This window comes from Schistosoma mansoni, chromosome 7 (genome assembly GCF_000237925.1).
Source record: "Schistosoma mansoni strain Puerto Rico chromosome 7, complete genome".
Lineage (NCBI taxonomy): Eukaryota > Metazoa > Platyhelminthes > Trematoda > Strigeidida > Schistosomatidae > Schistosoma > Schistosoma mansoni.
The window spans coordinates 342,576-359,316 of record NC_031501.1 but is presented as its reverse complement, the minus strand read 5'-3'; the positions used below and the strand labels follow the sequence as shown (position 1 = coordinate 359,316).

Below are 16,741 nucleotides of genomic sequence, written 5' to 3'. Positions count from 1 at the left end.
ATGAGGTTAAAGGTTATTTGGAGATGAAATTGAAAAACATGTGGAAGTGGGTGATGTAGTTATCAAATAAGATCTGGAAGCAGATATTATTGATTCTGTGATAATTTTGTTAGTTGTCGACGGTTTACATGAGATTGTTGGAATTAAAAAATCGATAATATGGGTTATTATCAGAAGGGGGTTTTGTGGAGATTTTAGTTGTTTTATATAGTTGAAACCATGGCACATCATTTTGTTACACCTTTGTTAGGGATGTCAAATCCCCAGAACTTACTTGGTAAATGGCTTAGTTTTGTAATTTTATTTTGGAAATTTGAATTTAGCTGTTTTCGCACCAAACGCGCTCTTTTTACCTTCACGTCATATTTCTCACTTGTAAACTATCTTAAACGCTATTGGTCCATTGTTTCTTTGTGTGTGCTATTTATTAATGATGCTCAAGGACAATTTGTTGCTGTATAAATGCGCTTGACTTTTTCCCTTATTTGATTGCTTGTACTCGGCTGCTTACGGAATACATATATTCCCCTACTTGCCTTGGACTTCTTCATCTAGTTAGCGGGGCCTGGGGCAACAGATTAGAATAGCTTATCGAGTAATTGTGTCATTGGCTTTCGTTCGTTACCGCGGAATCGATTTAGTTCAAGCATATCAACCTTCTCGGACTATATATTTTGAACATTAGCCTAAATTGAATTTTCAGACACATGTTTGATCCTATTTGGGATCCTTTCACTAGGGGTATTTTCACCTTAATAGCATATTAAGTAATGCAGTGGAGTTTGATGAAGGAATGATCATTGGATCCAGATTTCATTGTGAGCATAGACTTTGTGTTGCAGGTAGTAAACATCGGACAGAACATGTGTCCAAGATTTCACTATTAATCATAATGCAAAATAAATAATCCATAAATTCCATTCATCAAACATTTGCCGACTAGCAGACAATAAGTTTTTCTCTACATTCGATAAACCACGTAAATGTGAATTGTACAGTGCTCGAAGATAAACCTTCTGTATGAGAAACAATCGTATGCTCACTAGTGACTAATTTTGAAAAATGATTCCCAGAGTTTCTATGAGAAGCTGTGACCAGAACATGAGTGACACACTTACCTGACAATAGTGCATGAAAATGGCTGCTCAATACCGCGAATTGACTGAATTTATAAATTGACTGAATTTATAAATCCAGATCAGTGGGTGTCAACCCAGTAATTTAGAATTCAAGCACTTGCTGCCAGACCTGAATGTCCTGGGTTCGACCCATATTTGTGCAATGGTTATTCATTATTAAAGAGTTCTACACTTGGACAAAACAATTGTCCATTTCCTAAGATCAGTGGTCTGTCGGTCAAGTGCTCTGGCGCGAAACTGGTAGGTCCTGGGTTCAAATCTCGCGAGGCGGGATCGTGGATGCACACTGCTGAGGAGTCACACAATAGGACGAAACGGCCGTCCAGTGCTTCCAGGTTTTCTACAGTGGTCTAGCTTCATGATTTCAAGTATATATAACTAAGATTAGTCAATAATGTAAACTGTAACCTTTATCTCGGTTTTTTTTTCTTTCAAAAATATTTACAGAGAAGCCTCAATATCAACAGCACCAATAAATATTAGATCAGCTTTACCAAATTTGAATTCCGGCTCTAGAGGTTATTATCATCAAACTAATCCATCACAACCAATACAGTCAACTAATTATCCTGATAAAAATGTATATACAACAAGAATTGGACGTTCAACAAATGAGTTACCACAAATAGTTGATTCAATGAATGAAGTACAACAGCTTAGATCACAGTTGAATATGTTGTCTAAACTTGTAAGCTCATTGTGTTTTTTTCAATCTGACTAGATACTAATGAGGCAACTATTGAAGTGTGTTTGTGAATGAATGAAGGTCAGAGTTATGTAAAGTGGTAAGGAAGATAACTATTTCAGGGATGTCAATATTAAAGAGTAATTTTTGCAGATAGGCCTACAAAAATGTATTTCTAGTCCAAACTAACATCAAATCAAAAGTGATATGACAATATTTATAACTAAAGCAGTAGTAAATTCGAAGGTAATCAAGCTGTTGATAATTTAAGGATTCTCAAGCTATGGTTAGGTATTACTTCTGTTAGGACTTGAAATGGAAGCTGGATTAGTTTTGGTCATCTTGTCAACCTGATATCTTGGTCTCAGAGGTTAAAATGACAATGTTTGAAGCCGGTAATACACCATATTTTTGTGAGTGGTTGTTGTTGTACCAGTTACGAACCTTTTAATTGTCGAGTACTGGAGATTGGTGTAACAACCGGAGTTGTTTTGTCTTTAGAACAGATTCTCTCTAACCTTTTTCTCAGTCTGTTTGAAGATAACATTACCAGGTGTTTTAGTTACCTATGAAACACACCTAAATGACACAATACCTTAGAACGGTTAGTGGTAGATGTTCGCGACCAGAACTTAAGTTTTTTGCATTTCATATTGTCACTCTGACACAAGCTTGCCTGGTAGGATGGAACTACAATGACAAGGTTTCCAGAATGTATAAACCGATTTATCACAACAAAAGAACTTGGTCATTATGACAAAATAGCAGCTACAATGAAATCGAATTCTTCCTTAATTTCATGTCAATAATTTTTAGACTGTTTTTAAAATGAAATGATCTAGAAATTTCTAATTTCAGTCATTTAGAAACTCAATTGAGTCAGTTTATCAAATAATTAAATAGCCTGCTCGCTATTGAATTCAGTATCTTATCATCAGGTTGACCATTGAAACTTCATATCGATTGCCAAGGTTGCTAGTATCGTTAACTGTCATAAATAAACGATAGCTTAAGTCCAAGTTCATAAATAAATATGTTATTCAATTATATAGCTTGACTATAATAGGATGATGAATTATGATACAGTTCAATGAATAGTCTAATCCAAAGGCTAAGTGGTCTAGTGGTTAAGCGCTCGCGCGCGAGACTAATAGGTCCTGGGTTCGAATCTCGCGAGTACGGGATCGTGAATGTGCACTGCTGAGGAGTCCCATAATAAGACGAAACGGCCGTTCAGTGCTTCCAGATTTTCCGTGGTGGTCTAGTTTCAATTGACTCATGATCTCAACTTTATAAAATTACCAAATGTTATACGTTAGAAAACATATACACATTGAAAGGTATGATGCTCTTTGATTCTATACCTAATGGGTTTGAGGGAGAGAAAAGCTGAAAAATCATAAATGGAGCTACTAATGCTAATTCACGGTGAATAAATCATTTATCTAATTGAATAAATAAAAGCATTATGATTCCTTGATCTTATTACTTTCACTAGTGTTATTTTGTTTTTTGTAAGCTGTTTGCATGACTAGTGTTTCTTTTTTCATTTTGAGTAGATTGAATCAGATGGTTCCAATCCTGTACGTACTGCTTCAGCATTACGTCAAACAGCGGCAAAAAGCACGGTAAGTAAGTAAGATTTAAATTTCATTTCAGTATAGGTTTCTGTGCAGATTATTAGATTTCATAATTTACATCACGAAATAATCTTCATTAAACAATTAATAAAAACCTGGAGGTACTGAGCAGCAGTTTCGTTATAGTGTGCGACTCCTCAGTAGTGAGTGTCCATGATCATACTGTTGATAAAATCTACAGCCTTCAGGGTTTGCGATGTGGATTTAACGCCTAAACTACTGACAGAAAGATAATCTCCAGGATGAATAGACAATAGCTATCACTCACAGTTGCTTAGTTATTATTGGAAACCCCACAAGAATTCATCGATAAGATCTTCGGAAGCCCGCTAAAGGCTGAGAAATTTTCACCTAGTCAGTAAATACCACAAAGACTTTTAGAAAATTAATGGATTATTTGTCCAGGACAGAATTGGATGAAGGATGCTTATGGGCGGCCTATGCCTATCCATGAGGGTTGACAGGCGTAAGTAAGTGAGTAAGTAATGGGTCAAAATTTGATTGGATGGTTCCTTACTCTGTCACTTAATTTGACATGTTTCCAGACATTTGGAGATTGTAAAGGTTACCAATCATCGTATAACTAAGCTAGTATTTTGTACGTAAATGAACCTTAAGGTTTCTGTTTTCATCTCGCACCTCTCTACTGTTCAGATTTATTTGTAGGAGTTGTATTTTTATTTTTTTATTTATTTGAACACATAAATATTGGCACAAAGAGGCACCAGATATGTATACGTCACACAAATCTCATTTGATTTGTGTGAGGGCTGCCCGGCTGCCCAAACCAAAGCAGGTGCTTTCCTGAGGGGGCCACATCCGGAGCCTTTAACTTAAAGATCTGATCCACAAGATAATGGAGCATCGTGAGGAGATGCAGTCCAATGGTAGCCGGTGACCAACGATTGATACATACGCCATTTGGCCCCTCAGGATACTGAAGCCAACCCATGTGCACCATTGGTTTGGAACCACGGTTTTCCAACTCCCCTAGGTGAACTTTCTGTGTCCACCAACCCTGTTAAAGCGCCGGACGTTCGCTTTTCATCCTCTCAATTTCGTAAACAACAATAATGATGCGAGAAGGCAGTGAGTAGGACTTTCCTGGTAGAGGCTATATACGCGTGGTCATGTGAGAGCATTTGGAGAGGGAGAGCGGACTCTCCCCACTTTTGGCCGTACCAGGGCATTTGGGGGCAGGAGTTTTCTGAGGATAAAGGATTAGCTATGAAGTCAGTACCATGCATTCATTAATCACGTTTCAGCTACGCTTAAATCTTCCTTGCTTAATTTATTTTTCGTTTCTTACCTTTTTTTTGTAATAGCAAACTGAATTCGGTTACCTATTGGATAGGTAAGTGTTACAACATTTTTTGTAAGGAATCTTCATCCTCTTATGATCTATTTGTATTCGTAGTTTCCTTTTTAACTGAAGTGGTCTTATCGAGATTAGTTTAATTTGTCAGCTGTATCCGTCATGAATTGATGAATCTGTAAATGAGAACAATCTTCATAATGGTCATTCAACATCGGCTGACCATTGATAGACTTTAAGATGTTTATGATGTTCTTGTGAGACGTTTTGACTACTGAATTCCAAACAGTCATATACATACTGTAGTCCCTTAACTATGTTATTCTGACGTTAAACATTCCAAATCTATTATTGTATGAATTTCGATTTATGAATGAATTGAGTACAACATAGAATTAATCTACCTTCCATCATCATCATAATCATCATCATCATCATCATCCAAATCATCATCATCATCATAGAGTTAGAAGGAGATCGATGGTCTATGAATGTTAAGGTCTTAGTTGTTGTTCATTTATCGCTATGGCAATTGATAATTAAATCATCACTGATCATTTAGACCATATGACTGAACTAATCTATAACGCAACCACAGACATCAGCGGACAGAGAGAGAGAGAGATAAAGATCATTTTAACTAATTCTAAGAAAACATTATATCATTCTGTTGTGTTTTATTTCACTAATCCTACATTTATATATTTCAGACAAGCGAAAAAATCAAACGCTGAAATTTCAGAATTACGTGGTATCATCAAAATTAAGGAAGAAGCTATTCATATGTTAGAAGTAAGCACTATATTTTTTTCTTTTATGAAATACTTCATTATTATCAGAAGGGTTATTTTTGGATATTATAGTAATTTTAAGAGTTGAGATTATGAATCAGTTGAAGCTAGACCACCATGGAAAATACTGTTGGATGTCGGCTCAGTGGTCTAGAGGTTAAGCGGTCGTGAGCGAGACTGATAGGTCCTGGGGGGTGGAATCTCGCGAGGCGGGATTGTGAATGCGCACTGACACTGAGGAGTCCCACAATAGGAGGAAACAGCCGTTCAGTGCTTCCAGGTATTTCATATTGGTCTAGCTTCAATTGATTCATTATCTCAACTGCTAAAATACTTAATTCATGATTTATTTCAAGAAAAATTTTTTTATTTATTATTTCGTGCTTTACTTAATCAGTACATCCAGCTGACGAGTCCCAAATTGGACGAGACGCACATCCTAAATTCCACTGCTAGCCACTGTCCATCTTTACTTTTAATAACTAATAGTTAACAATATGACGTTGCTTTGGTAAATACATTTGGTCATTTTTAAGTTTTCTCTTAGAATTTAAGACCAAATTTGTAATTACATTGTTATTTCTCCCCTCATTTTATATTATCTCTATTAATCTTCATAGTTTAAGTTAGTAATTAATTTTAGCTAGATCACTATTAAGACTCATTAAGCACTGAACTTAATTGTTTTGACGTAAAGTATTTGAATTTGTGTTACTCAGCCTAACTTTGAGACTAAAGAGATTGAAGTGTATCAACTAGTCTGAAATCTAGATCGCATAGAGTATCATAGAGACTAGCTTTATCATGGATATTATGTTGAGTAACCTAGAGTAGTAGTTACATTACAGCATGATCCGAAAGAATTCATTCAGTCAACAGTGAAAAGGTCTTGGATACCATTCTCGATTAGCTCTTGAGTGAGTATATGTGTGTGTATTACTGATGGATTGAAAATATTAACCAAATATTCATTCATTTCTTCATGTTATTCAATATAGGGTTTTCGTTATTTATGTCAGTTTATGATGGAAATATAAGTATGAAATGAAGTCTTTAACTAAAACCACACTGCAACATTATAAACTCGTTTACTAAATGAGTCCAAAAGAGACTGTAACCACAGGGTTACTTACTTACTTATTTACTCCTGTTACCCCTCATGGAAGAGCATAGGCCACACACCAGCATTCTCCATCCAACACTGTCCCAAGCAATCCTTTCCAGTTCATTCCATTTAACATTCATCCTTTTCGTATCTGCTTCTATTTGTAACCACTGGGTACAACATACTTAATGAATGAGTAAGTATTAATAATTTCTGGTTATTGTTACTTAGGACTAGTAATAATCAATCTTTGTGTTATCCTATTCGCTTCTTGAAACGGATTAACTAGATTGAATTTAAGTCTCAATGTGATAAACATCAAGCTGACGAGTCTCAAGTAGGACGAAACATACATTCTAGATTCCACTGTTATCCATATATCAAATATGTTGAAAATATGTCGCAAGCAATTTCAGAATAATAATTTTTCTTATATTTTGATTTGTCTTGTACCGACGTTCTTTATTTCAAGGAGGAAAATTCACGTTTAAGTGATTCATTGAAAACATTTTTATACAATATGAATAAACCAGGTAATTTAGATAAAACTACAATGTCAAATAATAATTATCCAATTAAACCTCAAGAATATCAGACTATATTCGACAGTAATAAACAAAGACCTTCAAACAATCCGGTCAATACGTCACATCATCATCATCATCATCATCAACAACAACAACAGCAACAACAACAATCTCAACGTCAAGATGATTATACACCTCAACATCATCACCATCATCATGATCATCAACCACCTCAACCTCGTCAACGTGATCATCATCATCATCAACAAAGTAATTCTAATCAATCAGAACATTTAAATCAAACATCCACCAATATAAATTCATCAAATACTTCTACTCCTATTAATAAACCAATGATTATATCTCCATCACATTTATCTATGATAAAACCAGAATTATATGATCAAACAATATTACCATATTCAATTAGTCCATGTAAATCAGCATCATCATCATCACCAAATCGACAATCAAGTCCAGAAGGAAGAATGAAAAATATAAAACGTCAATTATCACCAACTGGTAAACGTTTTCCATATTATCAACCTTATATACATTCATTAATGCATCCTAATGAATTGAATAAAGTTGAAAAGAACAAAGGTTTTAATGAATCAGTAAGTTTGTTAAGTGTTATTAAGAGACTTGTCAATATTGTTTCGTTTTATTACATAGATCAAGTACTGACCTTAGTAAAACTGTCATAAGATAAGGTAGTACAAGTGCTAATGTGGTATGGCAGCTCGAACTGATGTACGTACGTACGAAGTTCTACTCTGTGACTGACTGACTGACTGAGGTAGTACAAGACAATTTTCTCTTCTTTGTAATGAACTCCATGATGGTATGTATCTACGACCTATACCGAGTATCAAGCCTAATACCTTCAAATCTCTTGAAGATAGCTCAAACTGTAAACCGCTATTCTGATATCTTTGCTGATTTTGTAAATATGAGTTTCTGAAGAGTACTAATCAAGTCACACAAGCAATTATAAATATATTCTGCTAGAGGGTTTTCAAAAGAACCAGACCCTATCCAGATTCTTTACAATATGAATAATACAGCCCAATCCTGTGGAGCCGAATCTTAATAGGCCAGAAAAATCCCCACACTATAATGCAATGAGAGTTTCATGTTTTCTAGTCTCCAGAGATTGTCTAACTTAGATCAATCCATTACGTAAACCATGGAATTTACTAGGTAATTAACCGTCTCTCTTTCTCCAGGAATTGTTTTTGATTAGTGTAAGTTGAACTGAATTCACTTAACTTGGGGAAAAAGAGGCATCGTTTGTATTTCAAAATCAATACTGTATAGTTAATAATGTCCTAAGAACAAGAAAAAAAGACGGAGCTCTCCTTTGTATTTTTCCGTTGGCGTTAAGAACTGGAATTATGTTGCGTTATACAAGGTTCGATTCTGATATTGTTACATAAGCTTCCATTACATGAATATATCTGGTTGTATGAGTAAGAAGACCAAGAATGAAAAAAGATGATTTCCGATGGATAACCAAATGAAGAAATAGGTCTGGATTCATATTAATGCATATGTGTATATTTGTTCGTCGATTGGAAATTTAAGCTACATTTTCTAATCAGTGGCATGTGTATTGTTCTTTAGAAATGAAAGCCATATCTTGGCCAATCGTGTGATGGTAACATGTAATCAATCTCTAGTTGCCTAACTGTACCAAAATGATTAGTCACTATCAGAATATGGGCATCCAGGAAAAATCATCTAGATATTGTCGTTTAATTAAACATTTCAAAAAAGTTGGGTAGTAGTCATCAATGATAGATAGGACTTACATTTCGTCCTATTCAGTATTCGTCATCCTAATGTATACGAATTATATCTTAGAACAAATAGATATTATTGAGAAACATAGCTTGTCATTTGAGATGATGGAGAAGATTTGTAGCTCAGGTGGATGATTTTGATGGAGTTTTGTTCGTAGAGCTTTCATTGCCCTTCTGAACGATATCATCAGCACTCAGCGGTCAGACAAAAACTCGGTATCAGTCCATGAAGTCATTGACGGTTGATCTAAGCCATATTGGTAGGTAATGACAACGTGATTGGTGCTCCAAAATAAACATGGTCAGTGTTTGGAGGCTCTAAGTGACATAGATTAGAATCGCTCACAGTACCATCTGTACTATACCATCTCAAAATTTATACCACTTTTTCACAAACAGATAACAGACAGTATGCTTGGTCAGAGATCAATGAATAACTGAGCATGGTAACAAACTAAAAACCTAAAATAATGATTGTCGTAAGAATGTCATAAACCTTGGATAAAGATTAATAACTGTGAAAATGATTACATAACAAGATATGTTGTAATTTGACTGAAATCTAATTAGAGCAATCGTATATTAACCAAAAATAAGTCAGTTTTAGATGAAACACCTAGAGATCAGGAAATATTGAAGTGTAATGGTATTGAAGAACTGAGAGTTAAGATCTTGATGGAGAAGGGAGTTGAATATACAACTGTGATACTTCTAAATGTTTTGCGAGCATTCCAAACTTTTGAAGAGTTGAGGAAACAAGGATACAGCTTTTGAATAGTACTTCATTGTAGTTTCTTCAATTCACTTTTTACATTTTTATCTAAGCTGAACAGTAACAACAATGATTATAATTCACTGTTATTCTATGATAAGTTTTCTACTTCAACCCTTCGTACTAACGTACTAGCTTCTCCCTTTAACCTCAGATTACTCCTACACTTGAAGTGGAACAATAGAAAAAAGGTTTAAGATATGAGTAAATGTTTCACCAAAAGCTTAGTTCACATACAATAAACAAAATTGAATTCTGCTTGCATTGATAATCGTTAAAATTTGGAAATATAGTCGGTAATCACCCAGAGTTTGACACATAATCTGTCACTATTCCAGGAGTTTTCATGATATAGGCTATTCAGGTGAAACATTTTTAGCCCAGTGATCAATCAATCGTGATTACATCTCAATCCTACAGGTGGTCAGTCGTGGCCCGAATAGCTCAGTGGTAACGTCTCTGACTGTGAAGCTGAGTGACACGGGATTGAATCCGTCAGAGAACACCAGTTCCCTCATGATTACAGGTATACCTTGCTGACGAGTGGCAAGTAGCACGAAACCCGGATTCAGGGTTTCCTATTGACCACCTCCAACCACCATCTTATATTTCATCTTAGTCAAATTTTATTCATATCCAGTTCGGTTACAAATACTTTCCTTGTTATTAATGACAAGCTGACAGTACTAGGTTCGAGTCCCAGAGTGAAGGTCAACTCTGTGATCCAGGTGCATCTCGTTGACGAGTCCCAAATAAGACGAAACACACGTCCTGTATTCCACTGTAAGCCACTATCTATGTCGGAAATCCCTAATAATCACTGAATTTCTTAGCAAATGGTATATTTCCTTTTCCCAAAAACGAATCCAATATTGTATATCATTTTAGATGATGTTTTTACAATTTCAGAAAACTTTATCACGTAGTCTGACAACAACCCAAGCTCAAATGATAAAAAGTCCAACTCAACGATTACTGATGCAAGTAAGTTAAAACAATAAAAGATTGAACACATATGTTATATTCAACATTGTGGCTTCTCACTAATGTACTACAAACGTTTTATTGCTCAAGGGGAACCATAGATATGGCTAATATTCTAGCTTATAATATGAAAATTTTACAAGGTAATATTGAGGAGGGTGTAGATTGTTGACTTTAGTAAGATGATAACGATTAAAACTATTGGGGTGATCCTGAAAATTTCTCCCAACAGACATGACAGGCTCAGGAAACATTAAGAAGCATTTTATCCAATCAGCGTTTTGATTAGAAGTTTAGCTAGAAACATCACGAAAGTGAAAAAGTCACATGTAGAGTTTCTGATTGGCTGATTACTACACTGCTACTATGTTTAGTAGTATTCTAGAATTTTCAGGGAAAACCCAAGGACTTCCAAAATACTATAAAAATCCTATATTTTCTGTACGTAAAGGAACCTTTGGAGTAAGGTGCTTCTCGTATATTTGCCGCCTTTTCTTTTGTGTTCGAGTTACTGTGTAGCTCTAGCTTGAGGGTTACGAAACTAGCTTAGGAACCGAGTATAGAGTTCAATTTGCGAGACTTATATATTCTCTTTCATTGTCTCATTAAGTTTTCTCTTTAACAAGACATTTGAAAATGAATCACTCAATTAGAAGCAATGTAGAACCTGGTAGATATATTCATTGGTACAAGTTGCCTCATCATATCAGCACAGTGCCAGGAAATAATTAAGATATATCCTGGAGTAGTTAAAGTATTACCAATAATAATAGCAGTAGGAAAAGTTAAGGATAGAAGATATTATTCGACAAGAAAATTGAAGATCTAAAGCATGACAAAGAACAAAATCTATCTGCTTAAGTAAGCACGATTCTTATCCATATCATCCAATATCCCTAACAATTGATTGTGGTTATCAGATGAACCTTAACCACATAGTCTATATCTGTCAACATGATTCAGTCCAATAGTTAGTGAGTTTATAGACTGATAGTATGTCTCTGAGTGGTCACCCCTATCTCTCGTCCAACTTACTCCCATACTAGAAAATATCAAATGTTGAGGTAGATGGTAATTAAGCATAAGTAATATATATCCCAATAATCACAGTCGCTAACTACGTACTCTTTCATCAACTGATTTGTCTTGTAGTTCGATGGTCTTAATATATCCTATCAGTACTTCGAAGATATCTATGACCAATTACTAGTAACTTGACTTATTAAACTATCTCAGAGAGTGAGATTATAACATTAAATTGTCCTTCGTAGGTGAATGTAATATGCATAGCAATAAATCAATAATTTTGATCATTTGAAATGTTCACTAACTTTCTTCATGGATATCATATTACATTTAGGTAAATTCCTATGCTAACTTCCTGAATATGATCTTGAAGGAAGCCTTAATTAACTAAACTTTTGTAGTGGTTGGCAGTCATTAATCTTTCCTTCTTTTGATCAGCGATATTACTAATAAGCTATTTCAATATGTAGATAACTTACGATCTCTGAGCGAACATCAATGAATATAAATCTTATATGTAAAACTTCTAACTGATTCAATTGACTCATGATTTCAACTATGAAAATACTGAAATCTCCACAAAACCCCTTCTGCTAATAATAATCATATGCTCACTAGTAACTGAATTCAAGAGATATTTCTTGGAGTTCTAGTGGGAAGCAGTGACCAGTGGAGTTCAACCAAGTTTGTTGTAGAGATATCAACTCACTGAAGACAATTGGTGAAAGGTTGCTCAGATTTTGTGGATTGTTTGAAGTTAGACATTAACACCATTGGATGACGGTTGGCTCAGTGGTCTATCGGTTAAGTGCTCTAGCGCGAGACTGGTAGGTCTTGGGTTCGAATCTCGCGAGGCGGGATCATGGATAAGCGCTGACACTGAGGAGTCCCACAATAGGAAGAAACAGCCGTCTAATGCTTCCAGGTTTTCCATGGTGGTTTAGCTAAAATTGATTCACGATTTCAACTATGATTACATTTTAACATAACTGATAATCTATCCCACCGCTTGATTTCTTCTCTTTCTCTCAATGTTTCTGTTTAGAGTCTTCCATCATCTGATTATTGATTAACAATTGACAACACTAAATGTTGTATTTATTCTACAAGATTAATACAAGACAATAATTGAATTGACTACCAAGATAATCAATATCATTATGTAGCATCACCATCGAAGAAGCTGTTTTCTTCCCTTTTTCCTATTCCTCATATATTTTTTTGACCTACTATGTGTATGTATATCACTAACTGTGCCGTACGTAATGAAGGATAACAATTGTGTTCAATGAACTGGTGTAATTCAGTTCGATTAAACTATTTTTCCATCATCTAAATGAATAACCATGTTTTTTTTTAAAAAAATAAAGCTACTTTATATATACGACAGCCAACACTACTGATTTACTATTTATACTACTGATATGGTTGTTAGTAGTTATTATCATCATATCGAAAATAATAGTTCTGGTTGATTGTTTCATCATCAATTAGTTATTTCTTTTTAGTCTCTTTTATACATTGGACTACTACTTTCACTATGACTATCACTACTGTTATCAGATAGAAAAACAAACGAGAACTAACCAGTCTGTGATTGTGTCAACTGACTAACTAACTAACTTACTTCCATACTTACGCCTGTTACCCCTCGTGGAGGAGCATAGGCCGCACATCAACTGACTAAACAATTGACTAATTGATTTTGTTTCTATTTTCTTTTCTTTTCGCTTTTTTTAAAAAGGAAATCAGTAGTGAATTAATTTTTTACTATTTTTTTATTCATTTCAAGTTGATTATATCTATGATTAGTAATTCAACGACTCATTTTGCTACTGTTACAGAATAATAGCCTAGAAGGCGTAATTCTACTTCTACATACATATATATACTACTAATATTGTAATCAGTAGTATCTAGCGTATGTTTCAACGAACAATATTTCTTCTACAAACATTTGAAAGCTAGGGAAAACATTAAGCCAACTTTCGATCACAAACACACAAACATATACATACACTCTATCACTTTGTGTGTGTCTCTTTCAACTTTCGTCTCTCTTATCTTCATCAGTTCTGTCAGATAACAGGATTCCCAGTTACAGTTACGTTTCGTCTTTAAATATGAAATAAAGATTTAATTTCGATTGAAGGTTATATCGAACTAAACCATCTAGCCAATCACAGCTGAATTCAATAGTAATGACATGTCAGTAACTGACCCCTGTCGTTTTTTTTAATTAATGACAAGACATTTACTATGATGATTATCACCATTATCTTTGTTACCATAGTGACAAGTAATTGAACATCTTCCTTTGTATATTTTTTTAATTATTTTATCAAAAAAATTTTTTGAAATGAAACAAATAAAATATCTTCTTAATAATTACTTTCTATTGGTATGAATGATTTGTGAAAATGATGGTATATTCATTATTGAAATCACGAACTGATCATTATTGAATAGCTGGAATTACTGGATGGATGTATTATGTTAGTATGAGATTCTTCATTAGTGTTGATTTATCATCTTCTGTCTTAAATGAGAATGTTTATTCTCCAGGCATTCCACTTTTGATTGGTGCTACATACTACTTATGTTGGTAGACAAAAGTTATTTATTTATTTATTTAAACACATAAATATTGGTACAAAGGAACATCAGATACATATGCGCCACACAAATCTTATTTGATTTGTGTGAGGGCTGTGATTCTGCTATGGTGCTCAAACTGAAGCAAGTGGTTTTCTTAAGGTGCCACACACCGAGTCTTTGACCTAAGGATCTGATCCACAAGGCGGTGGAACAACGTTAAGCGATGCAGTTCCATTGTAGCCAATGACCAACGATTGATTCATACGCCATTTGTTCCCTCAGGATACTGGAGTCCATGTACACCATTGGTTTGGAACCACGGTTTTCCAACTCCCCCAGGTGAACTTTCCGTGTCCACCAACCCCGTTAAAGAGTCGAACATTCGCTTTTCATCCTCTCACTTTCGTAAATAACAGTAATGCCATGAGAAGGCAGTGAGTAGGACTTCCCTAACAGAGGCTATATAATCGTGGGAGCATTTGGAGAGGGAGAGCGGACTCTTCACACTCCCGGCCGTACCAATGGCAGATTAATGAGCTGAAATCCAGTTATGGTGATCAATTCATACTGGAATAAAGAGAACATCCAGGGCTTCTAAGTTTATAATGGTGGCTTAGTTAAGATCAGTTCGTGATTTAAACTGTGAAAACTATTTCTATGTTCCAATTGACAAATATCTATATTTTACAGAAAAAAAGTAATCTCTTGTAACAGTATTTGACAGTTATCCCACGAAGTGTTATGTATAGGTTAAGTGGTTGAAATTATTCTACCAGAACCACTCATTTGATTGATACAGGTTTTGTTCCAGTTAGTACATATCGACAAAGCCTACTTGTGATCGTGGAGCAACTTAAATACGTCATGAAAGTCGAACACTTTCAAGCCTACTTTGACAGACTAAGATGTTACTATTCAAACTAAGTCTGACAATATAAAGACCTCAAGTATTTGGGAACTAAGCAATCGTTAAGTTGTTAACTTGTTTCATGTTTATTTATTCGTTAGTTATCGTCAGATTCTATTGATCAAGTTTTAGTATTCCTACTAGTCTAAACAATTTGTCATCATATGTATTATGTTGATATGTTAGAGGCAAAATCCGACTCACACATCCTCCTTGTGCCTCCTGGATCATGGCAACCATCCCATGTACTAATGTGAGCGGTAATGTGGGTGGTGGAGATCGGCCTAATCAACCACTCTACCAATACACAAGAACGATTACGAATGTTACAAAGAGTAATTGCATAACTATTGAGGGTTCAAAACAGTGATATGTTAGATAGTTAGAGGTATTTGCTGAAACAAGTTAATAAATAACAGAATGGAAGTAGGTGAGGTGATAGCTACTACTAATTATTCGCTGAGTAGTAGTGACATATATTATGTTTGGCCAATCCCTTTAGCGCTTCATCGATCAATATAAAACGTCAGGTTGTGAAATCGCACAATCCAGGTCTAAATCCCACAATAAGCATTATTTGTCTTAAGATTACAAACACGACAGACTGACGAACATGGAATAACAAGAAACTTGAGTCAGATAGGTCTTTATATTTAAAGTTGCCATTCACTTAGTTTGGATAATCAAAATAAGTCTTTTTTCAATTAATAGATCCTAAGTATGTAAAAGGTGAAACTTAGACTTTGATTCAGAAAGTCATACCGTATCAAGTAATTTTAGTTTAGTCCAAAGTCAACAGTATAAACACATACCTGAATGAAGATACATGTAGTAGCGTCCTAATACATACATCAGAAAAGCATCAAATATCACGTTTGATTGATCACTGGGTGGTGATCAATGTCATGCGTGTCAAGTCCTTCTTAGTGCTGAATAATATTCACTCAAGTCCTTACTAACTAATTAATCAATCAATTTTTGAAAACCATTATTTACTTCAGATTTAAAATTTCTTAGTAAAGAAACAATACGACAAAACTGTCATTATATCGGACTCAATCAATTCATTTTAAAAAGTGAACGAATTTAAATGAGAATGCTTTCTATTTCTCAAAAATATTCTATTGACAAAAATATTTCAGTCGACAGTTTCCTTGAATGAGTGCTCCAATGTTATCAGTTAGTGTTAGATGGTTGACAGGAATTAGGTTAAAAATAAAGAACTATGAATTTAGTTCCTTCTTTGGTTGGAAGTTGCTAACAGAATATAATACAAATCATTAATGAGATATTTGCTCAGGTAGTTCAATAATACTACTCAACTTTAGTCAAATTCATCAAAATTGAGCTGTTTGAGTGTCTAGTGACCTTATTTAGAACAGATATTTATACAAATGTATCAATTAGTTGTAAGCAGTGTTATATTATTCAGTTCATACAACCGATC

General features: G+C 34.7%; 1 protein-coding gene across 1 annotated transcript in view; it reads left to right on the top strand.

The window, feature by feature from the left end:
* The window catches only part of Smp_130260 (hypothetical protein), a gene marked incomplete at its 5' end in the record, with an annotated part of 47,397 nt that extends 34,384 nt beyond the window's left edge, over positions 1-13,013 (top strand). Inside the window, 7 exons of the mRNA XM_018798559.1 lie at positions 1,587-1,827; positions 3,384-3,452; positions 4,790-4,818; positions 5,490-5,571; positions 7,148-7,819; positions 10,689-10,763; positions 12,835-13,013. Coding sequence (XP_018653489.1) covers positions 1,587-1,827; positions 3,384-3,452; positions 4,790-4,818; positions 5,490-5,571; positions 7,148-7,819; positions 10,689-10,763; positions 12,835-12,858 — 1,192 coding nt within the window. The 3' untranslated portion in view covers positions 12,859-13,013. The remainder of the gene's footprint in view (positions 1-1,586; positions 1,828-3,383; positions 3,453-4,789; positions 4,819-5,489; positions 5,572-7,147; positions 7,820-10,688; positions 10,764-12,834) is intronic.
* Between the last annotated feature and the right edge of the window lie 3,728 nt (positions 13,014-16,741).